The sequence below is a fragment of the Mirounga leonina genome, unplaced genomic scaffold, assembly GCF_011800145.1.
Source record: "Mirounga leonina isolate KUSES-001 unplaced genomic scaffold, KU_Mleo_1.0 Mir_174, whole genome shotgun sequence".
Taxonomy (NCBI): domain Eukaryota; kingdom Metazoa; phylum Chordata; class Mammalia; order Carnivora; family Phocidae; genus Mirounga; species Mirounga leonina.
The window spans coordinates 5,323,803-5,339,492 of NW_023270451.1; the positions used below are offsets into that span (position 1 = coordinate 5,323,803).

Genomic DNA, 15,690 nt, shown 5'->3' on the forward strand with positions numbered 1-15,690 from the left:
TGGTGAAGAGTAATTAATCATTGTTAGGAAAAAGCTTCTTGCATTTTGTAACCTTGAGCCCAAACCCATGATGATCCTCTATATGGACAATGTTCCATCTTTAAATAACATCTTAATGTCTGCAAGAAGCAAGGTGAAGTAGTTACTCCTTATTTTGCTGATTCAGCAAAGGACAAATAAGAAAAAATATTAAATGCCTCAAAGAGATCACAGATTTTTGCACCGTTCCCTTTTTATCAGCTCATCCCCCTGACTAATAAGAACTACTGCTGGGGCGCCTGGGTGGCTCAGTTGGTTAAGCGACTGCCTTCGGCTCGGGTCATGATCCTGGAGTCCCAGGATCGAGTCCCACATCAGGCTCCCTGCTCAGCAGGGAGTCTGCTTCTCCCTCTGACCCTCTTCCCTCTCATGCTCTCTCTCATTCTCTCTCTCATTCTCTCTCTCTCAAATAAATAAAAAAATAAAATCTTTAAAAAAAAAAAAAAAGAGCTACTGCTGATGTGTGGTATTGACCCTGCTTCACAATAGCAGTACCAAGCATTGTGGCAGACAAACCCCAGTGGGGTTAACCCTGGGAATGTTTACATTGACCCATATTAACCACAGTGAAAATGTGTCCATATTTTAATCTCCTCTGATGGATGACAAATTCCGTGAGCAGCTTGCTCTAAAAAAGTAATTGTGCCTGTCTTCAAACAGTTTACAATTACATGGTACTCAGCTGGGATCCAGTAAAATTTTACTGACTTGAGGCACAGCCATTAAAACTACATTATCATGTTTTCAGTATTTAATGCCTAAGCATTATGGAACACTACATCAAAAACTAATGAGATACTGTATGGTGACTAACATAACATAATTTAAAAAAAAAAAAGAAAAAAGTGCCTAAGCATTGAAGACTATTTGGAAAATTAAAAAAAAGAAAAGAAAAGCTGTGAACTAGTTTCCCACCACCAACTAGAGCCACTGCAAACATTCTGGTGAATTTCCTTTATGCATCATTTTGTGGATTTTTAAAAATTTATTTTCTCATAAGCATGTTAATGTGATTACCTTGCCTTCATAAATATTTGAAATATGGATGATCTGTCAAGTGTCTATCCCAGGTTACTTAAGGATTCCATTTTCCCTGCAGTTTGACATTGAAATGGTTACCAATTACTATTATAAGTAGACCTGCAATATTCATCATATTTTATAAAACTGTCCTTGAATTTAGGATTATTTCCTTTGTATAGATTCTAAGAAGTGAGATTAATGAGTCAAAAGGTTTACACTCATGAACGATGTATGAGTGAGTACCCATTTTTAAATATATTTGACAACTCTAGGTATTTAAAAAAAAAACATTGCTTCTTTGATAGGCAGGTTGTTTTTTGTTTTTTTTAAAGATTTTATTTATTTATTTGAGACAGAGAGAATGAGAGACAGAGAGCATGAGAGGGAGGAGGGTCAGAGGGAGAAGCAGACTCCCCGCCGAGCAGGGAGCCCGATGCGGGACTCGATCCCGGGACTCCAGGATCATGACCTGAGCCGAAGGCAGTCGCTTAACCAACTGAGCCACCCAGGCGCCCGATAGGCAGGTTGTTTTAACTGCATTTATTAGATTGACTGAAATCCATTCTCGAGCTTGGCAAGATTTAAACAAGCAAAATGAAGCTATTTTGGTGTATGGTATGAAATGAAGAGCCTAGTTTTCCCTTAATACTTCGCTGTTTTTAATCTTCTGATTCCCACCTCTGTCTTTCAGTTTCACTGGAGATTCTAAACTTGCGTCAAGTATGCGCTATGTGGAAACACAGTCAATGCAGATAGGAGCATCCTATATGATTCAGTTCAGTTTGGTGATGGGCTGTGGCCAGAAATACACTCCGCACATGGACAACCAGGTGAAGCTGGAGTACTCAAACAATCATGGCCTCACCTGGCACCTGGTCCAAGAGGTAAGTCTGTTTTCTCTAATGCTTGTAGGCTCCTCCTTTTTACATAGGAAGCAGAGAGTTACAATTCCAAAAGTTTAGGTTTGGTTCAAAAGGAACAATGTTATTTGTAACTTAGCGTTGAAGTCAAGTCAGCAATAAGGATTCCACATTCTGCACTATCAGATACTAAATTATAATTGAAAATAAAAAAGAAATGAGAATAACTTCAGGACTGGGTACTCTAGGATGGTGTTTGGAATATTATTTTCTCTAACCCTCCTCCTCCATAAATTTTCTCTAACCCTTCCTTCCTCCTTCCTCTCTTTCTTTTCTCCCTATAGCATGTCTTTATCTGTTCTTTTCTAACTCTCTTTACCTGTAGGTAGTCCATATTAAAAATTTGGCACATCTTGCCTTTAAAAAAAAGAAGAAAGAAATACATAGATCCAGATTCTTAGGATCAAATTGTACTTCTTTATATACACAGTGATCTGACATTACAATACATGCATAAATAGCACAGTGATTAGAATAATTTTGCCAAATGCCAGTGTTATGATAAAAGGTCAAAATATGGATCCTAATCCATGTCCATTTTTATATGTGAGAATTAAAAGACATTTAATTTCATGGTGACACTTGTTTCCCCATTATTTCCCAAATATTTCAGTTTCACAGAAGGAAGAATCATGGATTGCATCCATATTGCAAATAGTTAAGATTATGACATTAGATTTCTCTAAGGCCTTTTACATTTATGGTGAGTGAGTCAACACATTGTCCCTGGAGGAACAGAAGCCAAGTTTAATTTTTGCCTTCCTCTCTCTTAGGAATGTCTTCCAAGTATGCCGAGTTGTCAGGAATTCACCTCAGCAAGTATTTACCATGCCAGTGAGTTCACGCAGTGGAGAAGAGTCATAGTGCTTCTTCCCCAGAAAACTTGGTGAGAGATGACATCCATAGTGACTTTAACTTTTACCATCTCTGTTAGCGCGACTTGAATATGAAGAAGAGTTAAGCACCATGGCAAGATGAATTTTCTTTGTCATCAAAAGACCCAGATCTTTCTTTTATATTGAGGATATTTGAAAAATAGAACTAATGAAAATTTGATTCCCAAACTGTCCTACTTTTTTTTTTATTATGTTAATCCCCATACATTACATCATTAGTTTTTGATGTAGTGTTGCATGATTCATTGTTTGCGTGTAACACCCAGTGCTCCATGCAGAACGTGCCCTCCTTAATACCCATCACCGGGCTAACCCATCCCCCCACCCCCTTCCCTCTAGAACGCTCATTTGTCCTACTTTTTTTTTTTAATTTTCGTATGGTTGACACACTGTTACATTAGTACATCAGGTGTACAACTCAGTGATTTGACAACTCTGTACCTTATGCTTATGTATGTCAGAAGCACTACTACCATGCCACTGACCACCTTCCCTATGCTGCGCCTTTTATTCCTGTGACTTATTCATTCCCTAAACAGAAAACTGTATCTCCCACTCCCCTTCACCCATTTTTTCCACCCTCCCTACCCCGGGGCAACCAACAGTCTGTTCTCGGTATTTGTTGGTCTGATTCTGCTTTTTGTTTATTCAATTTTTTGCATTTTATTTTTTATGATTTTATTTATTTATTTGAGAGAGAGAGAGCACAAGCAAGGGGAGGGGGAAAGGGAGAAGCAGATGCCCCGCTGAGCAGGGAGCCCAATGTGGGGACTCAATCCCAGGACCCTGGGATCATGACCTCAGCAGACGCATAACCGACTGAGTCACCCAGGGCCCCTGTTTTGTATTTTAGATTCCACGTATGAATGAAATCATGTGGTATTTTTCTTTCTCAGTCTGACTTATTTCACTTAGCATAATACCCTCTATGTCCTAGCTTTTTCTGACCTCCCTTTCTGCCCCAACTCAATGAGCTGTTCCTTTAGGTTTGACATATGTTAAAAGGGAAGGATACAGCATCCAGAATCTCCTATGTCAAGACAATTTGCATTTCAAGGCTGTTTTCTCGCTGCAAAGCCCTACTTTTTTATTTCAAAAGCTTAATACACACTTTTTTTACTATTCACATTCTCTCAGTAACCATAAAAATCATCCCCCAAGAAGCTAAAGCCTCAGTAATTAGGGAGAAATTTAAATATTTGATAATGTTTAAGAGAAAAACACTTTTTTCCCCTAAATATTACATAATTTTTAGATTGATTGCTCTGGGCATCTGCTGGTGAGGAATAGATTGTAGGAGAAAGAGTGAAGACAGGGAGTTGAGTTAGAAGTTTCCAGGCATTCCATGTTTAGGTGGCTTGGAGTATGACTGTAGCAGACAAGACAAGAGCCGTCATTGTGAAATATATTTTAATCAAATAGGGCTTGCTGATGCACTCCGTGGGAGCTGTGGTAGAAAAGAAAGAATCAAAACCAGTTTGTAAATGCGAGGCCTAGGTAAACTGACCGAGGTGGGGAAGCCTGGAGAAGGAGTGGATTTGGGGCAGGAAATGAAGCGTTCTGTTTCTGGGATGCGGAGTTTAAGATACTTATCTATCCAAGCAGAAATGTCGAGAAGCCAACTGGACTTATACATCTGGAGCTCAGAAAAGAGGTTTGGGTTGAAGCGTTAAATACCATGAGGACTGTTTGAAGCCCTGTGACAGGATAAGTTGCCCAAGAAAGAGACTTAGACTAGAAATTAGACTAGAAATTAGAAGCTCTCAGTCTGTCCTTACCAGTGATTAATTAATCACATGATTTTAACAATCCACAACCTCTTCAAGCCTGATTTCTCATGAGTAGAATGAAGTTTAATTAGATGATCTTAAAAGTCCCTCTCAGTTCAGGAATTCTAAGATTCTGTGATGTGGGTAGTAAGAAAAACATGAAAGAGACAAGAATTGTATTTTTCTGTGGCATCAGCCTTCCAAGACCCCTTTTGTAAAGAGAAAATTACTAAATAAACCCTTCTTCGATTATTTTACGTGGAAGCTAGGCTCTACACAAAACAATTGGTTAGATAACAACCCAGAATTATTATTACACGTCCTTTAGTTGGAGATTGAATTACTGAATTATAGAAGAATGTCTCCTTGATTATTTTTAAGGATTCATCATTATGTCAGTTGGAATAAAATGCTTGAAATTTGATTTCCACAGGTTTTTTTATATCCAACTGTGAGCCATTTCCTAGATATTCTGTTAATGCTTTGTATAACAAGTTGCTACTTTCTCTAACATCCTACTTTTTTATGTCTACTGCTGGGAATATAATCAGGATTTGTATTTAATTTCAATGGTATTCCAAGCATATCTATCATGATTATAAAAAAGCAACAGATCAAACAATTGAAATAGTAGTCATACTTGCTGTAAAGCTACTGAGGTTTTTTCTTTATGATTATTTCACCATTAAGTGTACCACCCTCATTATTTAAAAATGTTGATTTTTATTTATTGACATGTAAGGTATAATTTCAAAATTATGATGGTAAGTTCATCTTGATAGTGTATCTTAGAGATGTCTTTTCATCCCCAGAAATGTTATAAACTTATTCTTTTTTTTAAAGATTTTATTTATTTGAGAGAGATAGAGCACATGCAAGAGAGCACAAGCAGGGAGAGGAGTTAGGGGAGAAAGGGAGGGAAAAGCAGACTCCCCGCTGAACGGGGAGCCCAGTGTGGGCTTGATCCCAGGACCCTGAGATCATGACCTGAGCTGAAGTCAGATGCTTAACCAACTGAGCCACCCAGGCACCTCTAAACTATTATTCTTAATTAATGTAATTTAGGCAGTATCCAAAAAATACTGTCCTTTGTCAAAAAAAGAACAAAAACCTTTGCATGTTATTTCACAGATTGTATGTTGCATTATTATTTCCTAGCTTACAAGATAGTACCACTGAGTTGAAAGTTTTAGTATAGTCAGAAAAATCAATTCTCATCAATATTTATTAGACACTTGAGAGGAAATCTATTTGACCCTTAAACACTTCAGTTCCAACACTGCCTGCCACATGTTGGGTACTCATTAAATGTTGGGGCATTGAATAGAATTCTAATTCAGTGTGCCTCGATGTCTATAGATTATTCGTGCAACCATTTGCCTTTAAATCCATGTAACTGAATAACTGAACTCTGCTTTTCCAAATTTTTTTCAAAGCCCTGGGTAAAGAAAGTAAAATATTTTTTAAAAACGAACAAACCCAATAAGATATTTTCTTTTAACATTCCTGCTAATAGTTAAACTAAACATGATTGCTATATATATATAAAAAAAAAGTGTTCATCTGGTTATTATCATTGGTTTGGGATTTATAATGTTTTTTAAAAGCTCTGCTATAAAGATGAAGTACATTTAGTATCCCTGGCATTCTTGATAACTTTATTATATTCATTTCAAACTTTTGCAAATAGCATGTTGTTCTTAAGCATCGGGAAAAACAGTGCAGTTTAGTTTTAAGCAGTTTTCCTTTTGGCAAGTCTTTGTTCTGCTGCTTTGATTCACACATACACAACTCTAAATTGAATACACACAAGCAAATGTGGTCCCCACATTACCAAAAATCTGTGAACTTTGGAAAATATGCTAGATAGGACAACTTAGAGTGGAAATATTGAATATATATACACCTGCTTAGAGAAATTATATTGTATATGAACTGAACATTTGTTACCCAGTGAAAATTAATTTTGTTTTTATGAGAGCATTTACATAAGAACGGGGCCTAATGAGACCCAAACAGCTGTCAGTTGCTACTTCATAAACAAATCTACACCTAATGACTGAATAAGTTTCAGAAAATTGGGTAAATGTAATTATAGTAACTCTGAAAGTGGAAAATACAGTTTAGTCAGCCTTCATTTACCTCAGTTCCTCAGCCTTGATACCTTAATACCTAACTACCAAGAGATGACTCGATGCTATTTTAATTCAGTCTAGAAGTTTATATGGGAAAAAAATCAAAGACAAGACTGACAAGTTTTGTTGCTTTGAGGAATCCATAGAGTTTGGGTTTTAAATGCAAGTCAACTTCATTTCATGATCCACATAGCAATGGTCCCACTTTCAGACCCAATCCGAAGCACAAAAAATGTTCCTTCTAAGAATGCTTAGATCTGAGGGGGGGATGGGTTGGCAAATTAAATATTTGTATTGAGGGCAATATTTAGCAGTGATGCAGCTGCAAATCAGTGAGATCACACCTTGTGTTCTCATGTGTGACCAGCTGGAGATTGCTCACACAGCTAATTTTTTTTTCTCACTAAAAACGAAGCCAATATTCAACCTCTTCTGCTTCCTTTTCTGTTAATTAACATCAGCACATTAAACTGTGGATTGTAATTTTAAATGGAAAAATCCCCTTTAAGCTTTTTATCTTAAGGAAATAGTCTCTTTTTCAAGAGTTCACAAGATGCATGTAAGGACTAATTTACTTAGTAAAAGAATTTAGAATGTGTTTACGTGACTGTTCAGAAACATACATAAACTGGGAAATCTGGGACATCTCTGAAACCCTCCCACCCCATTTTAATGTTTGAAATATCAAAACTTCAAAACAATGTATGCCATGGGTTTCACGTAGGCATGTGACTAGATAGGAAATAAACCATCATCTCAGTCAACAACCACCAGAACAATCACTAAATTTACGAGCTAGAAGGGATCTTAGAAATTGGTTTGCCCAATCCCTTTATTTGAGAGGTGAGGAACTAGAAAGCCTGAAGGCTTAAATTTCTCACTAAAGGTCACACAGCTGATAAATTGCAGAGCTAGAGTCCAAGGGGCCAAGTCCCCAGACCCCTAGTACATTCTTTACTCCATTACCTACAGAAGGCAGAAACAGGCTGCCCTTTCCTGGCCTGTTCATCCACTTATTGACTCATTTTTTTAGCAGTCTCTTTTGGTACACCTACTTAATTCTGTTCCTGTGCAAACTGTTGAGACAAAAGATAGCTCTGTCCCCAAAAGAGCTCACAGTCTAGACACCTGTGGCCTCAGACTTGACTCAGATTATCAGTCCTGACAAGATACAGTCATCTTTCCTTTGCATGAAACTTAATTTGCTTCTCCTCTGTAGGGCTCCATGCTCTAAAACAGTGTACCTACTTTTATAGTAGGATCTTCTACAAACCATTTCTTAATGGGACTATGAAAATTGTGATGGCTATTAGATTTCAAATATAAACTATTACCATAGAGGAGGTATATCTCTGTCATTGCATATATCTTGACAAGTGCTGATATGCAGCAAATCAGTGTCTACTGGATGCATCCTGGAATTATCCTACTAGGAATGAAAATGCAACATATTAGCCACAGATCATTGGCAAAATAAACAATCAAGGCTTAGTCTGGATTTTAACAATCTGTTACATACTTAGGGAGTATTTAATATGTGGGTAATTGATGCAGTAGACGTTAAGGGATCATTCAGAGCAGTTAAGATCAAGTGTATGTGTAGACAGTGTGCTTAGGGAGGGTTTAATCAATGGAATGGAGCATGCACATGAATTCTGCAAATCCTTTTTGTTTTCTTTTGTTTTGCACTTTGACCAAAAAGAACTAATCACAATCCCTGAAAATTTCTAGAGGCAAAAAATATGATGGGAATTGAAAAGAATTTTTTGTGACTGTCAGTGGATGGAAACTTTCTTGACATTGCTCTCAAAATACTCTCTTCTTTAGACTTTCCATCTGGTTTAGACGAATCAAGGTCTAAAGTGTTTCTCTATGTGTAATGGACTGTTTAGCTTTTTGTTTCCACTTAACATCAGCTTGTCCATGAAACCTACCCAAGTTAATGTTTCTGAAATAATCAGCAGAATTTAGCACCCAGATGTTCTTACTTCTAGAACATGTTCTTCTTAGAGCACATTGTAGCATGTCCCTCAAGCCCCAAAAAATACCCCCAAACAAAAGTTTTGTTTTATATTGAGAGCTCACTGGGAGTTTTCCAATAACTGCTGTTTATTTATTGAAAGAAATTTCATTGCCATGATTGAAACACCTCACATTTTCCCCTGTGGAAGAGAGGCTCTTTTGTATATACCTTTTTTTTTTTTTTTAAATATTCCTTCTTTCTTGCTTGCTTTTCCTAGCATCAAATCTCTGCATAACAACAAAAAAATCTGGTATTTTGTTTTTCTTCAAAACGTCGCAAATTAAATTAAGATGGAGGTATATATCCAGATTCCTTTTTAACTTTTCGTCATGATCGCTAATAATTGAGTAGACAGACTTTCAACTGCCAAAGAAAAATGACTGGCAGCTAAATGCAAGTTCCAGAAAGTTAGTCATCTGAAAGAGTCTGAACTCTGACATTCTTCGTTCTACCGTGTGTCCGCTAAAATACTGTTTTCGCTCCGGTCCCTTGTTTCTAGGTCCAGTGCCACCCGCTTCCGCTGGAGTCAGAGCTATTACACAGCCCCAGACGAGTGGGCTTTGGACAGCATTTACATTGGCCAGCAATGCCCAAACATGTGCAGTGGGCACGGCTCATGTGACCACGGCGTGTGCAGGTACACACACCGCCACGTGTGATCGATTGCCTGCTTCTCGGGGTTTGCGTTCAGAGGGAGAGCACGGCCGTTGTCATCAGAGCGGTACGGACAGACTGATGAATAATGAAGGAGCCAAAAGGAAAACGGCCCTCCTTCCTGCTCTTATTTTAGGTGTAAAAGATGCTGTTACATTTTTTTTTTTAAGATTTTATTTATTTATTTGAGACAGAGAGAATGAGAGACAGAGAGCACGAGAGGGAGGAGGGTCAGAGGGAGAAGCAGACTCCCCGCCGAGCAGGGAGCCCGATGCGGGACTCGATCCCGGGACTCCAGGATCATGACCTGAGCCGAAGGCAGTCGCCCAACCAACTGAGCCACCCAGGCGCCCTGCTGTTACATTTTAAGTGAAGTCTGAATCTGTACATCCTAAACTTCAAAATCTCACCTCTAGACGAGGCCTCCTGGGTTTAAGTTTCAGAGTTTATTAATTAACCCCAAAGTCCCCTTTGGGGTTAAAAGAGCCTCGCTGTTGTTTGTTTCCCTTCCGTTCCCCTGACAGTCTTCAAACACAAGTCAGACAGCTGCTGCGCGCTCTCCTGCGCCGCGTGACCGAAGCTCAAGGCTGTAGGCAGGGGGAGACGGTGATTATCGCTAATGAGGACGGGAAAGGAACACACCTGAATACTTAAAGACTCTAAAAGAGACGGAATTTAATCAGAAAGAGGAGCCATAAAACATGGCCAGAGCTACACGTCGGAGGAGCAAACCTTTCCGTGTGACTCTCAAGATCTACAGGAAGATCCCACGCTTCTCCTCCCACGCCACCCCCGCCCCGTCGCCGATACGCACGCGCGCGTGCGCGCGCACACGCTCACAGACGCGCGCACGTACAGACACGTGCGCGCACACACGCACGTGCACGCATGTACCCATCTCCTCCCTCATTACTGCTTGATGCCTCGGTTCTGCTGTTACAGCACCATTTCTTTTAAGAAAAGATTCTGTCCTTTTTTCCTTTCAATGTCAAAAACTGAAGCTTGTTACGACCACATACACAGATTGACATTGTGGAGAAAAATCTCGTGTGAATGCTAAGGTCTGAGCAAAAGGGAGACGTGGGAAATGCAGGTGCGTGGCCGTGGCACTCCCAGAAAAGAGGCTGTGACTTTACGTGGCCCTTCCTCTCTCCCAGGTGTGACCAGGGATACCAAGGCACCGAATGCCGCCCGGAAGCTGCCCTTCCTTCTACGATCATGTCGGATTTTGAGAACCAGAATGGTTGGGAGTCTGACTGGCAAGAAGTCATTGGGGGAGAAATTGTAAAGCCAGAACAAGGGTGTGGGGTCATCTCATCTGGATCATCTCTGTATTTCAGCAAGGTAAGAGCTAGGGGTGAGTGATGACGAAGGTCTGACTAAGCTATGGGAATACGTGATCCCCGCAATGGCTATTTCTGTAAGTGAGCGATTTACGGAGCAGTCTGAACTCAAGGTACAAACGTGGGACAGTTTTATGTTTCCCCACACTGCTTGCTTTTAAATTCCTTTGTCACATTCCTATCCCTGAACTACATTTGGGAAACTCTAGTAGTTTGATGATGGTTTGGGGTTACTACAAATCCAGGGTAGGGCCGTTGAGAATTCCTGCCCTTCCTTCTTGTCCCTGATTTAAATCTTGTGGCTTTCCTCTCCTGCCATACCAGCCAGGCTTATGCCTTGAGGATCTTTGAGTGGGGCAGGGACTCCATGTCTTCTCGCCCTGGCATTGGAGGGTGCATGAGCGTGCAGCCTGGGGGCGAAGAGTGAGCAGGGGTGGTGAAGGCGAAGCCTCAAGGTTAAGAACAACAGCTGCCTGCTGCAGTCCGATTCCACCACTCCCTAGCTGTGTGACTTTGAGCAAAACCCTTAACCTCGGTATGGCTTGGCTTCCTCATCTGTACGGTGGAAATAAGAGTATTCTACCTCATCAGGATCGTGATGCAGAGTAGATGAGTCGGTACTTGGAGGTCACGTAGAACAGTGCCGAACACATAGAAAGCGCTTCTGTAAGTGTTAAATTTGTCAGTCCATTAATCTCAAGAATATGATTGGAAGCAGGAGGGGTGACGCTGGGGTTTGGGGATGTGCAGAGCTGTTCCCTGGGACTGACTGTCCATGTTGAGCAGACATCTCGCATCCTATTTCAGCTCAGTTTGTAGCCTGCTGGTGGTGTCTGATGATACAGGACTGTCTGAGTCAACTCAGGCTACTATAACAAAAATACCATAGGTTGGGTGGCTTAAATGGAAAATGGGTTTTTTTCCTCACAGTTCTGAAAGGTGTGAAGTCCAAGATCATGGCACCAGCAGATTCAGTGTTTGGTGAGGGCCTGCTTCCTGGTTTATAGTTGGCTGTCTTTTCATTGTGTCCTCACATGGTGGAGAGAACACAGAGAGAAAAAGCAGGCTGTCTTGTGTCTCTTCTTATGAGGGCGCTAATACCATCATGAGGGCTCCACCCTCATAACCTAATAACCTGATAAAGGCCCCACCCCCTAGTACCCTCCCTTTAGGGGTTAGGCTTTCAACATGTGGATTTGGGAGCACACAGACATGAAGTCCGTACAGAGACAGTGTAGAAGTTTTTCTTGCAGTGTTCACCTTTACTAGGGGCAGCACCAGGTGGGACAGACAGGTCAGTAGACACCCCTGAGGGACTAAGGTGCCACCCAGAATCTCTAAGACCGAGTCTCTTGGAACACGCCCAACCCCTGTTGCTTGGTTAGCGATGGGGAGGGGCGAGCTACCCTCCTCTCCTCCCTCGCTACCATCTAGACAAGACATTATTTTCTTTCTCTCTCCTCTAATTCATCTCTTTATTTAGTCCTCAAAAGGACTAGAGTGGGAGCAGGCCTAGTTCTCCAACCTGAGCTATGTGTCTAACCCTACTTATTAGCAGCTCTCTTTAGAATGTCAGGTGCTTAAAACCACTTCCCAGCAGGTACTATAGCCACCAATTCTAGGACAACTGGAAATGTCCCAGTCTACATCACCTAACAAATACACAGGTGTGGGTGATATACTGTAGGGCTCATATGTTGTGGAATCTGGGCAGAAATCCAAAATAGCTTAATTTATGCAAATGCAAAAATAGGTACAGGTTTTATTTTGATGCAGGTGCAGAACAAAGAATCATCAGCAAGCAAACAAGATAGAGAATGATAGAAAATCAGGGATGGATTCCATTTGATGATATTTCCTATCCATTGACATTGAACATCCACTGGTCATTATTGTTAGAGATAATCTTCCACAAGTGACCAATATGCATTGCACAGATCTGGACACACCATGTAATTGTTCAGAAATGGGAAGATTATGTCTCCCATAAGCATCAATTTTAAATAAGATTATGAATCCTTAACCAGTATGTACCAAACACCCCAGTAAACACGTATGCATACACACAAATATTTCAAACATAGAAAGGTTACATATCAATATGAATATAACTGTAATTCAAGATGATCTCTATACTAAAGCTACCTGGATCGGTACCTAAGCTCCAAAACTCATTAGCTGATTCATCTTGCAGCCTTATAACATCTTTCTGTACCTCAGTTTTCTCTATTGTAAAGTGGGACTTGGAGAGTATCACTGGGTTAATGAAGGTAAAGAATAAAGAATAGTGTTGGGCACATAGAAATCGTTCAATAAGTGTTAGCTATCACAATTACATTTTATGAGAATATATTTAAAATTGGTATCACTAGATATTTCCATATGTGTACCCTGCCACTAACTTAAAATCAGTATTTCAGGGATGCCTGGGAGGCTCAGTCGGTTAAGTGTCTGTCTTCAGCTCAGGTCATGATCTCAGGGTCCTGGGATGGAGCCCTGAGTTCACCTCAGTAGGCAGTCTGCTTCTTCCTCTCCTCCTGCCCCTCCCCCCACTTGTGCTCACGTGCTCTCTCTCTACCCCTTAAATAAATAAATAAATAAATAAATAAAATCTTTAGAAAAAATCAGCATTGGGGCGCCTGGGTGTCTCAGTAGTTAAGTGTCTGCCTTCGGCTGACGTCATGATCCCAGGGTCCTGGGCTTGAGCCTCACATCGGGCTCCCTGCTCAGCGGGGATCTGCTTCTCCCTCCCCCACTCCTCTTGCTTATGTTCCCTCTCTCGCTGTGTCTCTCTCTGTCAAATAAATAAAATCTTTAAAAAAAAAATAAAATAAATCAGCATTTCAAAAGTAAAATCATTCTCTTCCCCTCCCAATCCAACTTTCTTCCTAAATTTTTGTCCAAATATCTGAAGAGCATTTTTTTTTCTTTTTTTTCTCTTGTATCAGGCAGATCTGTTTTGAATTCTAAGTGAGAGAAACTAGCTTAAGCAAAAAGGGAGGAAATTTGGTTCATGTAATCAAGACACAAGGTAAAACTGGCTTCAGAGATATCTGGAACCAGAAACTCAAATGCCCACAGAACTCTCTCTGTTTTCAGGTCAGCTCTCATTTATGAGAATGGTACTGGGGCCACAGAGCTTTCTGAGCAGCCCCGTAGAAAAATCTGGGGAAGGTTTCGGATTGGCCAGTTTCCCGGGGAATGGCGTACTCTGAGTGGCATAGCCAGAGAGGTGGGATACAGGGTTTGGCAGCCCCCACCAGCAGGGACAGTGACCCAAAAGAACAGCTCTGCACATCCACCACCTTTTGCAAACCACCTTAAACCTAAAATGTGCTTCTATCCTGTCCCTCTTCTATCACAGAATTCAGGATGCTCTCCAATACTGCTGCCCTAATTGTACAACTTACTTTCTTTTTTGAAATGTCAGACCTCTGCTCCAAACAGAAATCTCTCCTCCACATCCCAGGTTTTGCCAATTTCCCTGTCTTTGCTTAATCTCCACTGCCTACCATGATGCCTTCCACCATCTCTGTTATCCCTATAAACTTTGTAGCATCTGGCTCAAATCCTGCTGCTCTATGGAGCTTTGTGGGACTATGGCAAACTACACTGATCTCTCCATTCTTTGAATTCCTCCCTCATTGGTGTTCTGTACATACATAGATCATATTTTTATTTTTATTCTCATAGGACCCAGCAAGATGCTGAGTCCTACTGACTGAGCTGAACTCTAGATAAGATGTTCAGCTCAGAAAAGCATGCCCTGTGGTAGGCATTTATAAATCAGTAAGTACCTTTGAGATGGACTAGATTGGAGAATTGATAGATGATCGTATGACCAAATGGGACTCGACAAGGAGTAGAATTTGGTCTGCGGCCCTAATTGTCATATTGTCACTACACATACTTGGGAGCTCTCCTTTCAAGTTTGTGGTATTGTGCCTGGTGTGATTGGCACCCATAATTATAACTGAAGAAAGGAATGAATGAACAAATGAAGAAAATTGGAAGACAAGAGGTTCTAAATAAATGGTTATTTTCAAATAAATATAGTAGGATTATTTTTCTAGTAGCATTTTGATTAAAGAAGATTTTAATAGGCATAAGGGTAAAGTTTTATGAAATGTTTTAGAGGTTGTGTTATAAAGGCTCTAGATTCTGAAAGCGTTACTTTTAAATGTGTTTTATTTCATTGAAACCCTTAGAGCAGTGAGCCATTTTGACCTAGAATGTGGGGGGGAAATAGGAGAGTATTTTTCACATTCCAAGAGCGAGGAGATCTGTAACCTATGACTCCAACACACACACGTGTACACATTACACATGTAAATATATCTAGACATACACACATACATTGATCATAGTAGAACAGAGAAACTGCAAAGCATGTGTTACATCAAATTCTAAATTCTGACAAAAAGTTTGCCATGAGCCATTTCCTTTTTCTTTTTTATCTCCCTTTAAAACAGTGTTCAGCATTTCAGGTCACTGAACAAAAGAAAATGATTTGTGCTATTCTCTGGGAAAAAAAACCATCTTCAGTGCCAAACTAAGCATTTGTATGATATTTTCCACCACTTACAAAAATCCCACAAAACACCTTTAAAACCTTTGTCGACCAACACCATAGTCTCCTGGAAAAACAACACCGCTCTGTGATTTTCACAATAGACTAATCATTCCAACCAGCTAATTGTGATAATTGGATTTTTATAATTCTCCTCACCCTACATCTTGATCCTTCTGGCTCATTTCCACGTGCCAAATTTTTCATAGAAGTTTGCTGGATTGGAATTAACTAGCAAGGTTCTGTAGGTTTTCTTTTGAAAATCATTCTTCCTGTAATGATCCTGCGGCATGAAAATTCTAGGCCAGATTATAATAA

At 40.1% G+C, this 15,690-nt stretch overlaps 1 protein-coding gene across 1 annotated transcript in view; it reads left to right on the forward strand.

Moving 5' to 3' along the window:
• Positions 1-15,690, forward strand: part of RELN (reelin) — a 523,500-nt gene that overhangs the window by 389,932 nt on the left and 117,878 nt on the right. The window contains exons 21-24 of the mRNA XM_035020402.1: positions 1,754-1,946; positions 2,756-2,868; positions 9,305-9,442; positions 10,617-10,803. Of these exons, the coding sequence (XP_034876293.1) occupies positions 1,754-1,946; positions 2,756-2,868; positions 9,305-9,442; positions 10,617-10,803 (631 nt within the window). The remainder of the gene's footprint in view (positions 1-1,753; positions 1,947-2,755; positions 2,869-9,304; positions 9,443-10,616; positions 10,804-15,690) is intronic.